At 41.2% G+C, this 19,831-nt stretch overlaps 1 protein-coding gene across 3 annotated transcripts in view; it reads left to right on the top strand.

Annotated features, from left to right (window-relative positions):
- Positions 1–9,385, top strand: part of LOC126210518 (uncharacterized) — a 28,458-nt gene extending 19,073 nt beyond the window's left edge. For all 3 annotated transcript variants that reach the window (XM_049939765.1, XM_049939764.1, XM_049939766.1), the window contains exons 5-6: positions 607–757; positions 9,086–9,385. In XM_049939765.1, coding sequence (XP_049795722.1) covers positions 607–757; positions 9,086–9,231 — 297 coding nt within the window. In that variant the 3' untranslated portion in view covers positions 9,232–9,385. The remainder of the gene's footprint in view (positions 1–606; positions 758–9,085) is intronic.
- The last annotated feature ends 10,446 nt before the right edge of the window (positions 9,386–19,831 follow it).

Genomic DNA, 19,831 nt, shown 5'->3' on the forward strand with positions numbered 1-19,831 from the left:
CATGAGGCCTCCCACGGAAACAGAGGGAGAGGACAACTGACTCTAAATGGTTAAAGACCAATTGCAGATTTATTTTACCGCACACCTCAAACGATAGTGATGTTCGCGGCGCCATGGAATACACAAAGATCACTCCTTTTTTGGACCCAAAATAAAGTTTACTTGACTTTCGTGCATCATTAGTCAGTGGCGAATTGAATGACACTACTGCAATTTGGATTTGTGTCCTTGTGAAGAGAACCATATTACTTGGCAGTGTGCCTAATACAGGGGGGAGGGGGGGGGGGGGCGAGTTAAGTGAACGGAAGGCTTCGGGCCGTTAATATGACCTTCTATTCTACACTTATGTTCCGCAAGCTACCTTCGGTGTGTGGTGGAGGGTACGACAATCTCTTCCTAGCTAACCTGTGCGTGGGAAGAATGATTTTAGCTAAACCTCCATATGGCGTCAATGTTTGTAATTAATTTGCTGATAATTAATACTGAGTGCTACATAACACTGATACAGACCCTTAAAATGCAAGTCATTAGAAGTATTCTACTAACTAAGTAGTTCTAAACCCATAGTGTACTTAAGACATGTTTTTTGTTTGCTTTGTATTTCAGAGTAAGCCAGTTCTGCTCCTACCGTGGATGGTTGTGCAAAGCCTAGTCATCATAACGATGACTATTGTGAGCGTTATCGCATGTGCGCGCTTTTTTCACGCTGTCGATATATCCCACTATCCTGTGGTTGGTGCAGTCTACATTTGCCTTAGTAAGTACCTATATTTATTTTTGTGCGGTGGTATGGTCTGTGTCGACTAAGAGCGAGAATAATGTGACAGATTGATGTAAATACGGACGAACACACACAAACTCAAGTTCATGGAGTGCAAATGGACCACTTGGATCTACCGGGAGAACTTTTGGAGTGGCGTAGCCGTAGTGTACACGTGACCAGTTACTTGGTATTGTACATCAACTACATATGAGGCATATTCACAAAGTAAGTGTACTAGATTTTTTTTATCTTTTTAGAAAACATGTATCTGAAGAACAATTGCGAGATATTGTTGATACACCTGTTGACTAGGTTTCCACATAAGCGCCATCCCGCTCAGTGCCATGGCACAACATTGTTTATACCCTCCTGAAAGAGTTCTGCCACCATGTCCTTCCCAAACGTAAGAACCTCTTTCGGCTATAAATTTAATTGCACTCATGTGTGCCTTCAGTGACGTGAAAAGATGATAATCTGAAGGCGCCAAGTCCGGGGAATAGGGAGAGTCGTTCCAGAACATCCCAACGACATGAGTCCAAGTACGCGCTGGTGGCTAAGACTGTGAGGACGGCCGTTGTGTAGAAAATACACTCCCCTCCACAGCATTGCTCTGCTCTTGAGATTTTTTTAGGGTCTTACAACGTGATTGTCCACTGATGGTCTCACCCTGAGGCAGAAATTACGCCTTTTCGGGCCCAAAACAATGAGGTCGCGATTTTTTTTGTCCGAAATGGTGATTTTGAACTTTCTGGAAGGCGGAGAATTAGTGTAACGCCACTGTGACGACTGTCTTCTTGTCTCAACCATGTACTGAACCACCCTCGTATTCATCTTCTGGTATGATTTTTTTTTTCCTTAGTAATTTAATTGAAAGCTTTGTTGCTTTAGTAAAAATAAAATTGGTTCCTTTTGTCGTGACAGAATAAATTACTATTAATCACACCAGATTTGTCGGAGAACAGCAGCAACATGTGTAATTGATCCAGCTTTAAGAAATTCTATTACCTTTTAGCGGAAAATTCGTGCGGTACTCTCCGACGTTAGAAAAGTCGTGGTGTTCCGTTCGGAGCAGGAGGCGGCTGTCTTTTCTCATTCGCGATATCGAAAATTACTAAAAAATGAACAGAAATGTTTTTTTTTTTTTTTTTTTTGGAGGAAGATCACGCGGAGAAAACAGACAGAACTTACATGAAAGAAACCTAAGGGACCAACTAATTGGATTTGTACGAACATATAAACGGAGCTGAAAGAACTTGGAATAAATACTATAACGATGTCGTCACGACAGCCTCCTGTTCCGACAGAACACACGCTGGATCATAAGCTGCATAAATCTTTTAAACAGGAAAGATTATCACAATTATAATTAATGAAAATAAGGTTGAGAGATTTTCCTTGAAATTAAATAAACTTCAAGGCTTCAAGTATTATGTTATGAAACGGAAACTTACATTAACATGGCCACCCATTGTGGCGGTGGAGCGAATTTTCATGATACACATTCTCACTTGTTTGTGGCTACATATATTTTTTAATCACTTAAACTCTTAAATTTACAAGAAAATTATTATATCAGTATGGAGCACAATACTTTTGCGTCCGACTCGCAACACATTCACAGAAGAACAACTAGAGAGCGGCGCGGCTCCCTGCAGAAGTAAAAATTGGCAATTGTTATTTTGAAACATAGGTGCATCGTTTTTTACTGATCGATAGCAGCGTATAACAGTTTATAGCTATCGTGATATTCTGCGCTTTTCAGGAGCGCGGCAAAGATATCTGGTTACAACATTCATTGGTATATGTTAAAAGTTCGCACATACTGACGCGAATACAGAAAAAAAACTTTTACATGTTAAAAATCGCAGTGATAAAGGCTGTAATGTCACAATCTCCAGTCAAAACAGAGCTCAGAAAATCTTCACCTTCCAGTTCAAGTCGCTCAAGAAATTCTCGGACGCAACTGATCCAGTTTTTCTTGTACTGCCCTATCAGCTGCTTCGGGACAACCTTGCGCACAGTGTATGGTACCCCAGCGTTTCTCTGAGTGTCTCGTGTAAGAGTGTGGTGGAAACGTCGCAGAAATTTCATTAACTATCAACCGGTTGTCTTCAGGAACAGTTTTCTCCATTTTTTGCAGAAACCCATCAGTCAGAATGGAAGGTCTACCGCTCCTCTGATCGTCATGAAAATTTGTTCTGCCTCCATTAAAATCCCTGCACCACTTAAATATACTCTTTCTGTTCGTAACACTCTAGCCGCAAACTGTTCTGATTCGCGTAAAAATTTCGGTAGGTGCTATTCCTTTAACGAGTTGAAAGCAGATCACAGTATATGGCTCGCACTTGGTATTTCTTAGTGACAGCTTTCAAGCAACTGGATACTACATCGTCAGCTTACGTAGTACCGTGTTTCCTGCCATTCTTGCCCTTGTCAAGGAATCCTCCTTGACCACTCAGTGTTGCCAACCATCAAACAAAAAACATAGCCCGTTATGATCACAGTACACTTACTTTCTAAACATGCCTCGTAGATAATCCGCATGTACAGTGCATGGCATAGCGTAGTTTGTACCATTTATAGTCATTCCATTTCGTGTTTCACTTAGAAACACAAACAGACAAAAATGACTAGCTGTGTGCCTCTGCACGAAGCCTAATCACCTCTATTTTGTCCACAAGCGATATGAACAACAGAGGCAGAAGGGCCAGTTCATTTGTGCGTCTTAACACTGGTTCTCCAAATTTGTTCTCAGTACAGAGATGCAGGTTTTCTCGGCGAATACCATTGGTGAAATCTGTTGGAGCCTGCACAGTGTTAGTGACAAAATAACCAATTCGATGGTGACTGGAATATGGTGCATGAAGAAAAATTAGTTCCCAAGTAGACAAAAAACTATACACTTTTTATTAGGAGTAGTATAACTGCCAAGTTCTTCTTAAATTTGACTGTACTGTAATCACATAACATCACACACCCTCTCAACCCGTTAAGTTTCTTTCTGTTTCCTTGTCCTTTTCTGGGTGTTTCACTCTTTTTGTCAGAAAGTGTATAGTCGAACGGAGCAGAAATTTCTCTTAATAAAGCGCATTAACTTATAGTTATCAACATTTGAAGCAAGCTCCCATTCATCAGACCAAACAAAAATTATGTCCGAGTCGTCGAGAACAACTCTTTCCCACCAGTCTTCTGACTACTTAGATACAGCCTACCACGTCATTATCTCCAGTATCAACCCCTTCATCGATCATCTTCAATTATTTGATTGATCTTCTCCAATATCTGTCTTCTCCTACAGTTTTTACCCTCTACACCTTCTTTTAGTACCATAGATGTTCCTCTCCTCACCTATTTTGCAGAGAACCTTCCCACTCCTTATCATTCAACTTAATTTTCAATTTCCTACTACAGCACCACTCCTGAAATGCTTCGATTCTTTTTTGTTCTTTTCCGGGATTCCCTTTCCCCATGATTCACTTCCGTACAGTGCTGTTCTCCAGACGTACCTTCTCATGAATTTCCTCCTCAAATTAAGGCTAATGTGTAATATTATCGGACAACTTGTAGGCAAAAGTTTCCTCTTGTCCATCCCTAGTCTGCTTCTCATGTCCTACTGCTTCGTCGTCACGTGTTATGTATCTTACAAGGCAACAGAATTGTTTAATTTCACCTACTTCATAGCCCCCGAATTTGATGTTGAGGTCGCCGCAAATTTCGTATCTGCTGCTCCTGATTACTTTCGTCTTCCTTCAATTTACTCTCAGTCCACTTCAGTGACCTGTCCTGGCTTGACAGGGGTAGGCCTGGGCTTTTACAGCTGAAGAAATTGTCTAGCGTAGCGATAATAATATATACAGGCTTCTAAGGGTGTTGCAAGGTAGGTTATGGTGAGGAATAACTGTTAAGAAAAAAACTTCCATAGGTTGCACCGTTTCCGAGTTAGCATCGAAGCTATACAATTATTGAGGGTTGAATAACAGTTAGACGGTTATTTGTTCTACTGATTTTTATTTGTATGAACTAGTCTTCGGCTTATTAGGCCATCTTCAGATAACTACTGGCTATTGTTTACAAGGAGTTTGTGTTGTTACGAACCAAGCATTTTGGACTAAGATACAACGCACTTACATACGATCTTTAGTTGTGATATTGTCTTTGGAACTGTCAAACGGGTCTTTCGACTTTTTGTTCTGTAAAACTTATTTAACATATAAATCATATTTTGTGGTTTGTCAGTACCATGTATGACAATAATTAGAACTGTTTAGAATACACATAACAAAATTACAATTTTTTGGTATTTGTTCTAAACAGTTGTACTGGACATTAATTGTTGGTTGTACAACAGCGATGGTTTCTTTGGGGGTTACATTTTTTTATTAGAAAATTGTGCATTAATATATACCAAATATTACATTTTTACAGTTGAGTTATAGTTAGGAATGTAAACATATAAGGGATATTACCTTATCTTGGGGTGTGAATTTGTTTGCTATTGGGACACTCTGTGATTAGTAGCAGGTCTACTGTACTGTGTAAAGTTTAAGAGTGGTGATGTGCTCAGTTGCAATTGGTCATTTAGGACCAGCTGGGGATTTAGGGGTACGTGTTTGTTAATTTCAAGTGCCTCTTGTAAGCTGAGTTTTCTGCCTTTGTTGGCTATATGTAGCACTTCTGTGTGTGTTAGATATTTGTGTCCTCCTTTGAGCACATGTTCAGCAAAGGTGAAGTCTGATTTATTTAACCTCCAGCTGCGTTCATGTCCAGTCAGCCTTGTTGATATGGGCCGGCCCGTTTGACCAATGTACAGTTTAATGCAGTCAGCGCAGGTTATTTTGTAGACCCCACTGTAGTTTAGTTTCTCTGTTTTTTCCTTGCTGTTGAATAAGAGATTAGCTTTAGTGCCTGTTACATTAAATGAACTTTTATAGTTTTGGGATTTCAGTGTTTTGGCTAGTTTGTCTGATAGCTTACCTAGATATGGAGTAGTACACCAGTTGGTTTGTGGTGTAGTTGTTATTGTAGAGGGGGCATAATGTAGGGCAAGATTTTCTTTCTTTGTTTCTTTGTCAACTAATCCAGGGTTATAGCGATTGTTATATGCAGTATATTTAATGTGTCTACTTCTGTTTGGAAATTATGTTTTGGCATTGGTATGGATGTGAGGCGATGTACCATGGAATGGAAAGCTGCATGTTTGTGTGCTATTGGGTGTTGTAAACATGAGGATATTACTGTGTCTGTTGTTGTGGGTTTTCTGTAAATTTTGAAAGTATGTGTATTTGTGGTGATATCTATGTTAAGGTCTAAAAAGTTAATGGATTTGTCACCTAGCACCATGGTGAATTGTATGTCTTTGTGTTGTGAATTTAGATGTTCTAGGAATGTGTTCAGTTGTCTGTTGGTACCTGTCCAAATTCAATTAGGCCGCTGTGCGCGGAAATTCAAACGACCCGCCAGGGGCGGTGTCGGCAAACGTGTTCTTGTTTGGTTTCCTAAAACCGAAGAAGGGCGTGATACAAAAACTGGACGTCGGGCAGTAGTAAGTGTCGAACCGACCCAAAGGTTGTGCAGTCTCGTGCACTATCATCTGCGCTATCAGAACAACTGTCAGTAATTGTATATGGTGGGACGCTTGAATTTGCTCGCGCAGTGGTCTGATTGGCTAACTTCGTTCTAATTAACTCGGAAACGCCGCGAGGGATTGGCCGAGCGGTCTAAGGCGCTGCCCCTCGGGCATGTGTGTGTGTGTGTGTGTGTGTGTGTGTGTGTGTGTGTGTGTTTGTCCTTGGAATTTATTTATTTATTTATTTCTTGTTCCGTGGGACCAAATTAAGGAGAACTCTCCTTGCTCATGGAACGAGTCAATACATGACATTATAACACGATAGTAGAAACAAATAAAATGAAATACAAGAAACATACTCAGGCGACAATTCGTAAGTTTAAATAAAGAAAATCAACAATGCAACACTGGAATTTGTTTAATTTTTCAGCTCTTCCAGGAGCTCCTCGACAGAATAGAAGGAGTGAGCCATGAGGAAACTCTTCAGTTTAGACTTAAAAGCGTTTGGGTTACTGCTAAGATTTTTGAGTTCTTGTAGTAGCTTATTGAAAACGGATGCAGCAGAATAGTGCACTCCTTTCTGCACAAGAGTCTAGGAAGTGCATTCCACATGCAGATTTGGTTTCTGCCTAGTATTAACTGAGTGAAAACTGCTAACTCTTGGGAATAAGCTAATATTGCTAACAACAAACGACATTAAAGAAAATATATACTGTGACGGCAATGTCAGAATTCCCAGACTATTGAATAGGGGTCGACAAGAGGTTCTCGAACTTACACCACATATAGCTCGAACAGCCGATTTTTGAGCCAAAAATACCCTTTTTGAGTCATAAGAATTACCCCAAAAAATAATACCCTATGACATAAGCGTATGAAAATATGCGAAGCAGACTACTTTTCGTGTTGAACTGTCACTCATTTCAGATACTGTTCTAATGGTAAATAAAGCAGCATTTAGTTTCTGAGCAAGATCCTGAACATGGGCTTTCCACAACAGATTACTATCTATCCGAACGCCTAGAAACTTTAACTGTTCCGTCTCGCTTATAATATGCCCATTCTGTCTGATCAAAACATCAGTTCTTGTTGAATTGTGAGTTAGAAACTGTAAAAACTGAGTCTTACTGTGCTTTAGCATCAAATTATTTTCCACAAGCCACGAACTTATTTCATGAACTGCATTATTTGATAATGTTTCAATATTACACACAAGATCCTTCACTACCAAGCTGGTGGGATAATTTAGGTTAAGTAATGTGTAAGCTTAGGGACTGATGACCTTAGCAGTTAAGTCGCATAAGATTTCACACACATCTGAACATTTGAACTCGGAAACGTTTTAACGTACCGAATTTTTTTCTTAACAATTATTTCTCATCACAACGTACCTTGCAGCACCCTTACAATCCTTTCAGACTGTTTCTGACAAATCTGCATACACAAACCTTCGTTGTGAATCAGTGCGTTAGTGAAAACAGTATCAAAATCTCTACAGCAGTCCCTGAGATTCGCCGTTACAGACAGACATAAGAACGCGGCAAGGGACTTCAATTCAGTAAAGTGTATGGATATTGTACTCATTAGACTGTTCATTCTATGGCTTGAGGTAAGACATCCGTAGTACCGTTAAGCGTGGGATGCAGATTTGAAGGATTTGATGTGTAAAAATAACCGTTAATTAGCTAATTTAGTGTCGAATTGATGGTTATTCAATCTGTATATTAAGCAAGCAATAAAGGAAACAAAAGAAAAGTTCGGAGTAGGTATTAAAATCCATGGAGAAGAAATAAAAACTTCGAGGTTCGCCGATGACATTGTAATTCTGTCAGAGACAGCAAAGGACTTGGAAGAGCAGTTGAACGGAATGGACAGTGTCTTGAAAGGAGGATATAAGATAAACACCAATAAAAGCAAAACGAGGATAATGAAATGTAGTCGAATTAAATCAGGTGATGCTGAGGGAATTAGATTAGGAAAGGAGACACTTAAAGTAGTAAAGGAGTTTTGCTATTTGGGGAGCAAAATAACTGATGATGGTCGAAGTAGAGAACATATAAAATGTAGACTGGCAATGGCAAGGAAAACGTTGCTGAAAAAGAAAAAATTGTTAACATCGAGTATGGATTTAAATGTCAGGAAGTCGTTTCTGCAAGTATTTGTATGGAGTATAGCCATGTATGGAAGTGAAACGTGGACGATAAATAGCTTAGACAAGAAGAGAATAGAAGCTTTAGAAATGTGGTGCTACAGAAGAATGCTGAAGATTAGATGGGTAGATCACATAACTAATGAGGAGGTATTGAATAGAATTGGGGAGAAGAGGAGCTTGTGGCACAACTTGACTAGAAGAAGGGACCGGTTGGTAGGACATGTTCTGAGGCATCAAGGGATCACCAATTTAGTATTGGAGGGGAGCGTGGAGAGTAAAAATCTTAGAGGGAGACCAAGAGATGAATACACTAAGCAGATTCAGAAGGATGTAGGCTGCAGTAGGTACTGGGAGATGAAGAACTTTGCACAGGATAGAGTAGCATGGAGAGCTGCATCAAACCAGTCTCAGGACTGAAGACCACAACAACAAGAACAACAACAGGGAGCCACAAGGCTGATTGCTCATAGTGCTGCGCGTTAAAATTTGCTGCAAGTTTCGATGTTCACTGAAGTAGAATATATATTGTGGTTAAATCTTCTTGAAACAGCCTTTATGTATGTTCGGTGTCAGCTGATGTGATCCCACGCTTGCCTCGTTTCAGTGCTGAATGTGTACATCCTACTGGTGGTGTCCAGCCTGTGCCAGACCCTCTGTGAACGCAGCCAGCGCGTGTGTGAAGCCAGGTGGAGATCGGTGCAAGTTTCCGTCTCTACCCTCAATCAGCAACACATCGCTGTTGAACAATGAGTTGAACCAAGTCAGTTCTGCGACTACAAAATTCTGTGTGTGCACATCTACGAAGTTTCAGTGCTTAATGTAGTCATCGCTGTAGTCACACTTCTCACCTGTTACGTGTTGACTGTAACTTAGACCATAGATAATATAAACAGTGCATGCCCTTTGCCATGTTAATATTTCAACCCACATCAAAGTCATGTGATGGGTGGTCACGGCCGATGCCCTATCATAATGTGGTTATACAATTTTTCCTATTTATACCTAATGCATGGATTTTAACACATTTACCTCTTGTATTATCACACATATGAATTACCAATATTAATTTGATGAGTGCGGTTTTAATATTGGGCGATGTTTGAGCTTTGTGTTTACAGTTGCATCTGTATACAACAAACTACACTGGCAAACTTTGGGAGGTTGCTCAGGGACCTGTATTACTACATGACTAAAGGTGTACACAGTGCTATTTCTCAGTTACACGCTGCCTATCTCAACAACTTCCAGGGGTAACAAAAATTCGATTTTCAGTATTTCATATAATTATTTAACAGATTTCAAAATGCAGTCATAATCTACTCATTAAGAGGTACAATCATGTTAGAAGTTCAATATAAAAAGTGAAGTATTGAACTTTATACAGTTTCAAATAGATTGAGATTCCTCTAAACAACTGTCAAATGTTTTTTTATGCTATTATGGCATCCACTTCTATGCATTACGTCAGATTATTATGCAAAATAGGAGTTGATGTTTTATAGCTTTTTCTCAATTTACTACAGACGCTAAAACTCCTTTAAGACAAGATGTGCATTGTATTGGAGAATAATTATTATTAAGCCCATAGAAAAATGTTTCTGCAGTACCGATTTCATTCGGTAAATTCCTAGTGTTTTTGTTTTAGGTTGTAAATGCAGAGGGAATTTAAAAATCAATAGCGCCTCGTTATCAAATGACTCAGGTGAAAAAAAAGTTTGCCGATATGTTTTATTACTCTCGTCCCCTTTCACAAAATTTTCCGTTTCAAGCCAATTGTTGAAACATTTTTCTGGAACTACTTCACAATTGATAGAGAGAAAGATAGACAGTACTAATGGTATTTAATAAATTTCTGCACATACTTTTCTAAGATCACAATATAAAAGCCATCGTAAGATTTGTCTAGAAAGAAATACTCTTAAATAATAAAGAAACTTCAATGACAATCTGCGAAAGTGTTAGCAAAATACTGTTATTTTTGACAATCGTATGTGTAGAACTAAAGGTTGATTTCTTTCACGTACTTTTGCCATAATCCAAACTCTGTACGAGTTATTATCGTTCTAAAAATGTTTGTGATTGTAAATACAGCAAGAAAGAAAAATTTCACATCAAAGAGATGATGGTTTCCATATAATAGTTGTATAAGTAATGGAATGTGATGACTGTTGTTCACTGCGCTAAAAAAGAGTAATTCACTGCTTTTCGAAAAAAATTTAACCTATTATTGTACATTTTATGTTACATTTCGTGTGCTTTGTTCCAGAAAGACAAGTATAGATAAATGATTAAATATATTTTTAGTGGAATTAATGAATTACGTATTACCATTTCTTTAGGCTGTTATTTTCCCTTATAAAAGACATGCATAACAAATGCCCATTATGAATGGCATCGTACTAATTATTACGGCACAGTATTGTGATATACAATAAGACACACACAGCAAAAACATGCCAAACATTGAAATGTTCACAAAAGTATAAAAATCTACATGATGTACATTGGTTACTTCAGACACTCAGATTATGTCCATTCCCCTCTTCCAGCTGCTGTTACGATTATTACGTTTCCACAGATAACACATTCATTTTTAATTTTAACCAATGGTATGTCTGCTCTGCAATTGCTGTCTACGGCGTACACCACTTTCTGACGACACATATCAGGTGGTGGCTGAACTTGACTGCTGAAGTCGTTGAGTCCCATAACAAGACATGGTTCCAAATTTTATACTGATTTTTGTCTATATTTTAAGTGTAGCACTATTTGGCAAAGATTACAAAATTCCTCTGGAAGGAACTGAACAGGGAGTCAAACAAAATTCCCATGTTTGGTGTTGCCAGTGTTAAATTTTTTTTCTTCTTTCTGGTTTTGACTCCAACTTTTTTGATAAGTGTTTCTTGTAGTTCAAGCATTCCATTGGCCCTCACAAGAAAAAGAGTTACAGATTTTGCTTTGAGAAAGCATAGTAATAGAGGATTTAAAGTGAACTATTAGAGAACTGAGTTAATTTACTTTTCCTCTGCTCATATGAACTAGCTGGACACAGGGCAGTACATTTACTGAGCCTGTCTCAGTTCCGGCTTCCGATCAAGCTCTGAAATGCATCTCTTAACTGAGAAGGGTCATAAATTAACAAGATATATCAGAATACACTCTGAGGAAGGCTGACCTTGCTGCATGTTGAAAACAACCACAAGTTCTAAGCTACTGAAATACATAATGTTTGTGCATACTGACGTGTGGAAACTTTTAAACTGATTCAGAGAAAGAATTAATGTAATAATGTTACTATATCACTATAACACGAACAGATTAGCACAAAATAGTAATTTAACACACAGCACATTTGTATATGAAGCTATAATCAATGAAATAATTATTTATCCAGTTATGAAGACCCTTTTTGAAAAAGATGTAAAAATAGTAATATTAAATATATTATTAATCATAATGAAATTGAATTATGGCAGACAATTCGACTGAACAACGATGGGACGATGGAGAAGCTCTTGAAAGGTGCTTGAAGAAATGTGTACAATACGCCAACTCCAAAATTAGTACATTTATAGATGACTCACCATCTCTCTGCAACAGTTGTCTAGGGAAGCAAAATCTCGATTCTACTAAGCTCCTAGTGTGCTTAGAGGAACGGAATCCAATTACACGACATTCTACCGCCCCCATACGCACACTGAAACCTACCATTGTACGACAAGTAGAATTCCTGGCAGTGGACCTTACGTGCTTGTTACATTTCATACCACTTTGCAACGTTACGCCTAGATATTTAATTGACGTGACTGTGTCAGCAAGCCACTAACACTGTATTCTACATTACAAGAATGGTTCTCCTATTCATATGCATTAACTTATGTTCACCCATGTTTATACCACGAATGTTTCTCATACTCATCTGCATTAACTTACATTCATTCATATTTTTACGAAACTACTACGCATCGGACGAAATAAAAACTTTGCCAAAGTCAGTACGCAACAGCGTCTTCAGCGAACAGTCTCAGATTACTGCCCAAGCTATCCGACGGATTTAGGTGTGGGAAGAACAGGAGCTGAGCTGTTCTATTACCTGGAACACTTTCGTGATCTCGCTGAGTGTTAATCAGCTGGTGAATCTTTCGTGAACATGGAGCGAATGAGTTGGATGTTTACCTTACTCATCCATCTTTGTACATGAGAAAACATTTATTGCCATTATTTATATTTTTACACAATTTCTTTGTTATTTTATTTACTCATACGTAGGGTAACGATAGTGTGGAAAAATTTAAGCTATTGTGACCTGCGAGGTAGAGAACTTTTGAGATGGTGGAAGAGAAACTAACTACAGGTCTTAAGCCACTATATGACTATTGTGATAGTAATTACCTGCGGCCAAACCCTTGACAATCACAAATGCGTGCATTGCACTTACGGAACAGGGAGGCCAGGAGGAAACTGAGCGTAACATGTAGAGGTCACCAACTAACACACCGCGGTACTCCAAAATATCTGGGCATAAAGTTGGACTCTCCCTCACCTTCAAAGCACGCTGCACAGATACAAAAATGTAACTCTATGCTAGGAACAATATTATTCGAAAAATGACAGGCAACAACTGGGGAGAACAACCGGATGTCCTCTCCACATCTGCCCTTTCTTTGTGCTTTTCCGCTGCAGATTATGCATCACATACGTGGCAGAACTCGAGACACGCTAAACAGGTAAATATTGCCCTAAATAAAACAGGACGTGCTGTGACAGGCTGCCTGCGGGCAACCGCGGTTAACGAAATCTGTCCCTTCTTGGGTGTAGCACCTCCAGACATCCGAAGTAGAACAGCAGCTGGAACAAAAGTAAAGAAGCAGGAACAGACCAACGAAATTCCATCTTTGGACATGAACATGCCACAAACTGAAATCCAGAAAAAGATTACTGCAGACAATACAACCAATTGCGACACCACCTGCATTGCGTAGGATATAACACTAGCGTAGTTCATCATCAGAGGAATATTGGGATGAACCCACAGAAGAACTTGCTGCTGGTCATCACCTCCCATACGAGACATGGAAAGTTAACTGAGACTAGAGTATCTCCGTGGAAGAAATGGGGATAAGTCTATGTGAGTGTGGTGAATCTCAAGATCACCAGCACCTACTCAACTGCTGGGAACTGGCAGAACATGCCTCGATGGATGATCTGGTTGTCAATGATAAGGCAATTCGTACAGCAGAATTCTGAGTACCACGTGGAATATAATCACGTGTATATATATATATATATATATATATATATATATATATATATATATATATATATATATTCAACAATACATGTATTCCATGTTCTGGGCACGTGTAAATAAATAAAAAAGGGTAGAAAAAAGATGTGATCATAAATTGTGTAGCATTTCAGGAAGGTGAAAAATGCAGTAGACATGAAAACGATATACACAACTGACCATCAAAATTGCTACACCACGAAGATGACGTGCTACAGACGCGAAATTTAACCGACAGGAAGAAGATGCTGTGATATGCAAATGATTACCTTTTCAGAGAATTCACACAAGGTTGGCACCGGTAGCGACACCTACAACGTGCTGACATGAGCAAAGTTTCTAACCGATTTCTCATACACAAACAGCAGTTGAGCGGCGTTGCCTGGTGAAACGTCGTTGTGATGCCTCGTGTAAGGAGGAGAAATGCGTACCATCACGTTTCCGACTTTGATAGGGTCGGATTGTAGCCTATCGCGATTGCGGTTTATCGTATCGCGACATTGCTGCTCGCGTTGGTCGAGATCCAATGGCTGTTAGCAGAATATGGAATCGGAGGGTTCAGAATGGTAATACGGAACGCCGTGCTGGATCCCAACGGCCTCGTATCACTAGCACTCGAGATGATAGGCATCTTATCCGTATGACTGTAACGGATCGTGCAGCCACGTCTCGATCCCTGAGTCAAAAGATGGGGACGTCCTCAACACAACAACCATATGCACGAACAGTTCGACGACGTTTGCAGCAGCATCGACTATCAGCTCGGAGACCATGGCTGCGGTTACCCTTGACGCTGCATCACAGACAGGAGCGCCTGCGATGGTGTACTCAACGACAAACCTGGGTGCACGAATGGCAACACGTCATTTTTTCGGATGAATCCAGGTTCTGTTTACAGCATCACGATGGTCGCATCCGTGTTTGGCGACATCGCGGTGAACACACATTGTAAGTGCGTATTCGTCTTCGCCATACTGGCGTATCACCCGGCGTGATGGTATGGGGTGCCATTGGTTACAAGTCTCGGTCACCTCTTGTTCGCATTGACGGCATTTTGAACAGTGGACGTTACATTTCAGATGTGTTACGACCCGTGGCTCTACCCTTCATTCGATCCCTGCGAAACCCTACATTTCCGCAGGATAATGGACGACCGCACGTTGCAGGTCCTGTACGGGCCTTTCTGGATACAGAAAATGTATTACTGCTGCCCTGGCCAGCACATTCTTCTGATCTCTCACCAACTGAAACCGTCTGGTCAATGGTGGCCGAGCAACTGGCTCGTCACAATACGCCAGTCACTACTCTTGATGAACTGTGGTATCGTGTTGAAGCTGCATGGGCAACTGTACCTGTACACGCCACCCAAGCTGTGTTTGACTCAATGCCCAGGCGTATCAAGGCCGTTATTACGGCCAGAGGTGGTTGTTCTGGGTACTGATTTCTCAGGGTCTATGTACCAAAATTGCGTGAAAATGTAATCACATGTCAGTTCTAGTGTAATATATTTATCCAATGAATACTCGTTTAACATCTGAATTTCTTCTTGGTGTAGCAATTTTAATGGCCAATAGTGTATTAATGACAATGGAGCGGCCACCGAAGAACAATATTCCCGTCAATTCACAAAATGCCGTGAAACATAAAAAATCCGTCTGACAACAAAAAAATACCACTGCCACCATCAGTAGAGTGTCCTCTCTATCATATCACTCAGACTGTCCCCACTCCAACAACCCACGAAACTGCCACTCGCTACCGTTCGCATGATTCACCGGCTACCCTAGCAGCGAGATCGAGCACAGTGAAGATTACGACATGCAGGTAAGAGAGAAGTAGTTTGAAGTCAGGAGAGCTTACACACGGACAAACAGACACGCACAAATCGTAGGAAACACAGAAAGCATCGTCCTTCCCTGTTTTACTTGGTTGGCGAGTGTATTATGAAAGTCACTGTATGGTAGCGTAATGACGGTGGAAATAGATACTGCATCATTTTCGCCAGTAATCTGCACATTCGTTCAAAAATGGCTCTGAGCACTATGGGACTTAACATCTTAGGTCATCAGTCCCCCAGAACGTAGAACTACTTAAACCTAACTAACCTAAGGACATCACACACATCCATGCCCGAGGCAGGAGTCGAACCTGCGACCGTATCAGTCCCACGGTTCCGGACTGCAGCGCCTAGAACCGCAAGACCACCGCGGCCGGCTGCACATTCGTTATCCTTAAAACCAACGTGTCCTGGTATCTATTACAGATGAATCAGTTGACGCTACTGCTTTTCTGTACTGAGAGTTCTCATTATACCGTATGCCAAGGGGTTTACAGTTTGGCTTTGGCTGCCCGTATGCAGCATATTAGGGCGTTGTTGACTTTTAAGTCGACTATATAAAGAATAGCTTATTGAACAGCATACAATTCAGCGGTTGTACTGACGCTTCTGTAGCTAACAAGAAGGAGTCTCCCAAGCACATTTTGTAAAAAAACGGCTCCTGCAGAGACATTTTGTACTACTCCTGGTAGATACGAACCAATTTCGACAGGTTTGTGAAGTCTGAAGTCTCTGTTGCATACTGTCATACATTACAGCCAGAACAGAACAAAAACTGCAACAGGTGTAATAGTTACTGCTACATCCACAAACCACTCTTTAACCGATGTTGAAAGATTTACTCTAAACGTCGAGATTTTTTACGAACCTGTCTCTCCTAAATTGGGCAAAGTCTGGATTTTTTAACTTCTATTTTTAAAGCCACTTTATCCTCTGCGAGACCCACATAAGCGGCTTTCTGTACAGTGAGTCACCTTTAACTTTATTAAGCCAAGAGCGAAACCTTACGGCATCCATTATTACACTCGACTTTCAGTTTCAGTTTTTTTCTTTTTTTTTCTTTCTCGGCACTGTCATTTCGCTAGTTTCGCCGTCTGACGAAGAATCCAGTTGTACGAACATTTCGCGAACTGCAGAATGAGTAATAACAAAAGCCACTTATTTTGGTCAGCTTCAGACGTGCTACTGAATACAACGGCTGATGAACTCAGATTTGGCAATTTGTCTCTTCTTCGGACTAAAAACTGAATTTTTAAGTACAAATAAGATTACAAGAGTGCGTCTTACTTTAAACCCTCGCATAACGATGGTTCTGAGCACTATGGGAGTTAACATCATCAGTCCCCTAGAACTTAGAACTACTTAAACCTAACTAACCTAAGGACATCACACACATCCATGCCCGAGGCAGGATTCGAACCTGCGACCGTAGCAGCAGCGCGGTTCCGGGCTGAAGCGCCTAGAATCGCTCGGCCACAGCGGCCTGCTCTCGCATAACGAACGGACTATATCATGTGAAATGTTATTCAAAACGGACAAGGTTTAAACCCTCCAAAATGGGGATTCTGGCAACCCCTACTTCAGTAAAAAATTTGCAGTGGTACTTACAAGTTTGTAACAAACACGAGGTAAGAAGCTTGCTGCGACGCAATCAAGCTTGAAACTCACCTGAAACAGAAAACAAGGAATATGTTTATTAGTTGTAGTCCACGTATTGAACAGCTGCGTATTAGTTGACATTATATTTCAACAATGAACAGTATCTCTTAAAGTGCAATGCTATTTAAAAGAGATAGGACAGATTTAAAGATGATGTACTAGTTATTGAAATGAAATAAATGATTCAAAGTTTTATGCGGTGATATATGTCGTTCATACACTGCCAGTAGAAGACTAAAAGCTCAGTTAACTGACCATATTCCCAAGTGCTACTCAGAAGAATATGGAATGCTCAGCCTTTAAATGTATGTCACTGTGTATCTCCCATATGCATGTATCTGAATACTGATGTGCCTAAACGTGTGACTGTATTACACACATCTGGTTCTTGCAAACTGTTTGCCTTCTCTGACTAGATTGTACTTGCAGACCTGCACAGATAATCAATTCCCTATCTGCAGTTTCTGACACGATTCTTACAGGATGTTTTATTGTCACTTTAGATTTATAGTCGTTAATATGGACTGAGTTGAATATCCTAAATGTGTACCAATGACAGTTGTGTCAGTGCCGTCCTAACCGCCGTCTGCTTCACGTCTGCTGTGCAGCGAGCTACCGTAATTTAAGTATTAACTGTATTTTTCTTACTTTTCACTTCTTCTTCCGTGTGTTTTTTGCTTTTAGGAAGCTTTAATTGTCGAGTGCTATTAATAGTGTTCCATAGATTTCGTGTTTGTTTTGAATACAGTCAGAGAGAGTCCCTTTAGTCAGCCATAGTGCCAGTAGTGCTAGTGTTTGTTTTCAATACAGTCCAGAGACAGGTAGTGCTATTTTCATTGTTTTCTACAAGAAGTGGCTAGCAACCACAGTTTAGTCAACAATCAGCCGCCTTTAGTGAATAAGCAGTCTAGTTAAAAGTTGATTAACTCTCTTCAGTAAATTGATTCCTTAGGATGGACAGGATGTGTGACTGCTGTGTACGGACGCAGGAAGAGCTGGCCACTGTTCGCTAACAGCTGAACGTGTTGATGGCCGCGGTCAGCCGTCTTCAGGCTGCTGCCTCGGAGTGTAGCGGCAGTGGGGAGTCTGGTGCGTCGCAAGGTACACCCCAGGTGTTACATGCTTCACCCACTGTCCCTGCTGTCGAGACATCTTCGCCGGTACCGGGCGCGGTTGGGCCACCCTCTCCCCAAGGCGAGTGGCGGGTTCAGCGGCGTTCGCGGCGCACGAGGCGGAGGGTAAATGTGGAGGCTGGCCGTGTGGCATCGCCCGCTCTGTCTGTGAATGGACATGTGGCCGCTCCTTCAGCAAGGTCCGAGCAGGCACACGGGGGGAGGGGTTTATTAGTTATTGGGAGCTCCAACGTTAGGCGGGTGATGGAGCCCCTTAGGGAAATAGCGGAAAGGTCGGGGAAGAAGGCCAGTGTTCACTCTGTCTGCTTGCCGGGGGGTCTCATCCGAGATGTGGAGGAGGCCCTACCGGCGGCGATAGAGAGCACTGGGTGCACCCGACTGCAAATTGTTGCTCATGTCGGTACCAATGACTCCTGCCGTCTGGGTTCAGAGGTCATCCTCAGTTCGTACAGGCGGTTGTCGGAATTGGTGAAGGCGGAAAGCCTCGCTCGCGGGGTGGAATCAGAGCTGACTATTTGTAGTATCGTTCCCAGAACCGATCGCGGTCCTCTGGTTTGGAGCCGAATGGAAGGCTTAAACCAGAGGCTCAGAAGATTCTGCGGAGATCTGGGGTGCAAATTTCTCGACCTCCGCTATCGGGTGGAGAAATGTAGGGCCCCCTGAATAGGTCAGCCGTGCACTACACGCCGGAAGCGGCTACAAGGGTAGCGGAGTACGTGTGGAGTGCACATGGGTTTTTTTTTAGAGAAATCCCTCCCTAGGCCCGAGAAGACGCCTCCTGAGACGCGGCAAGGTAGGAGTAGGCAAAATGCAACAGGGAATAACAATATTAATGTGCTAATAGTAAACTGCAGGAGCGTCTATAGAAAGGTCCCAGAACTGCTCTCATTATTAAACGGTCACAACGCCCATATAGTACTAGGGACAGAAAGTTGGCTGAAACCAGACGTAAACGGTAATAAAATCCTAAACTCAGATTGGAATGTATACCGCAGAGACAGGCTGGACAGTGAAGGGGGAGGCGTGTTTATAGCGATAAGAAGTGCAATAGTATCGAAGGAAATTGACGGAGATCCGAAATGTGAAATAATTTGGGTGAAGGTCACGGTTAAAGCAGGCTCAGACATGGTATTTGGATGTCTCTATAGGCCCCCTGGCTCAGCAGCTGTTGTGGCAGAGCACCTGAAGGATAATTTGGAAAATATTTCGAGTAGATTTCCCGACCATGTTATAGTTCTGGGTGGAGATTTTAATTTGCCGGATATAGACTGGGAGGCTCAAACATTCATAACGGGTGGCAGGGACAAAGAATCCAGTGAAATTTTTTTAAGTGCTTTATCTGAAAACTACCTTGAGCAGTTAAACAGAGAACCGACTCGTGGCGACTCACCTTCTGGTGACAAACAGACCCGAACTATTTGCAACAGTTAACGC

Source organism: Schistocerca nitens, chromosome 10, assembly GCF_023898315.1.
Source record: "Schistocerca nitens isolate TAMUIC-IGC-003100 chromosome 10, iqSchNite1.1, whole genome shotgun sequence".
NCBI lineage: Eukaryota > Metazoa > Arthropoda > Insecta > Orthoptera > Acrididae > Schistocerca > Schistocerca nitens.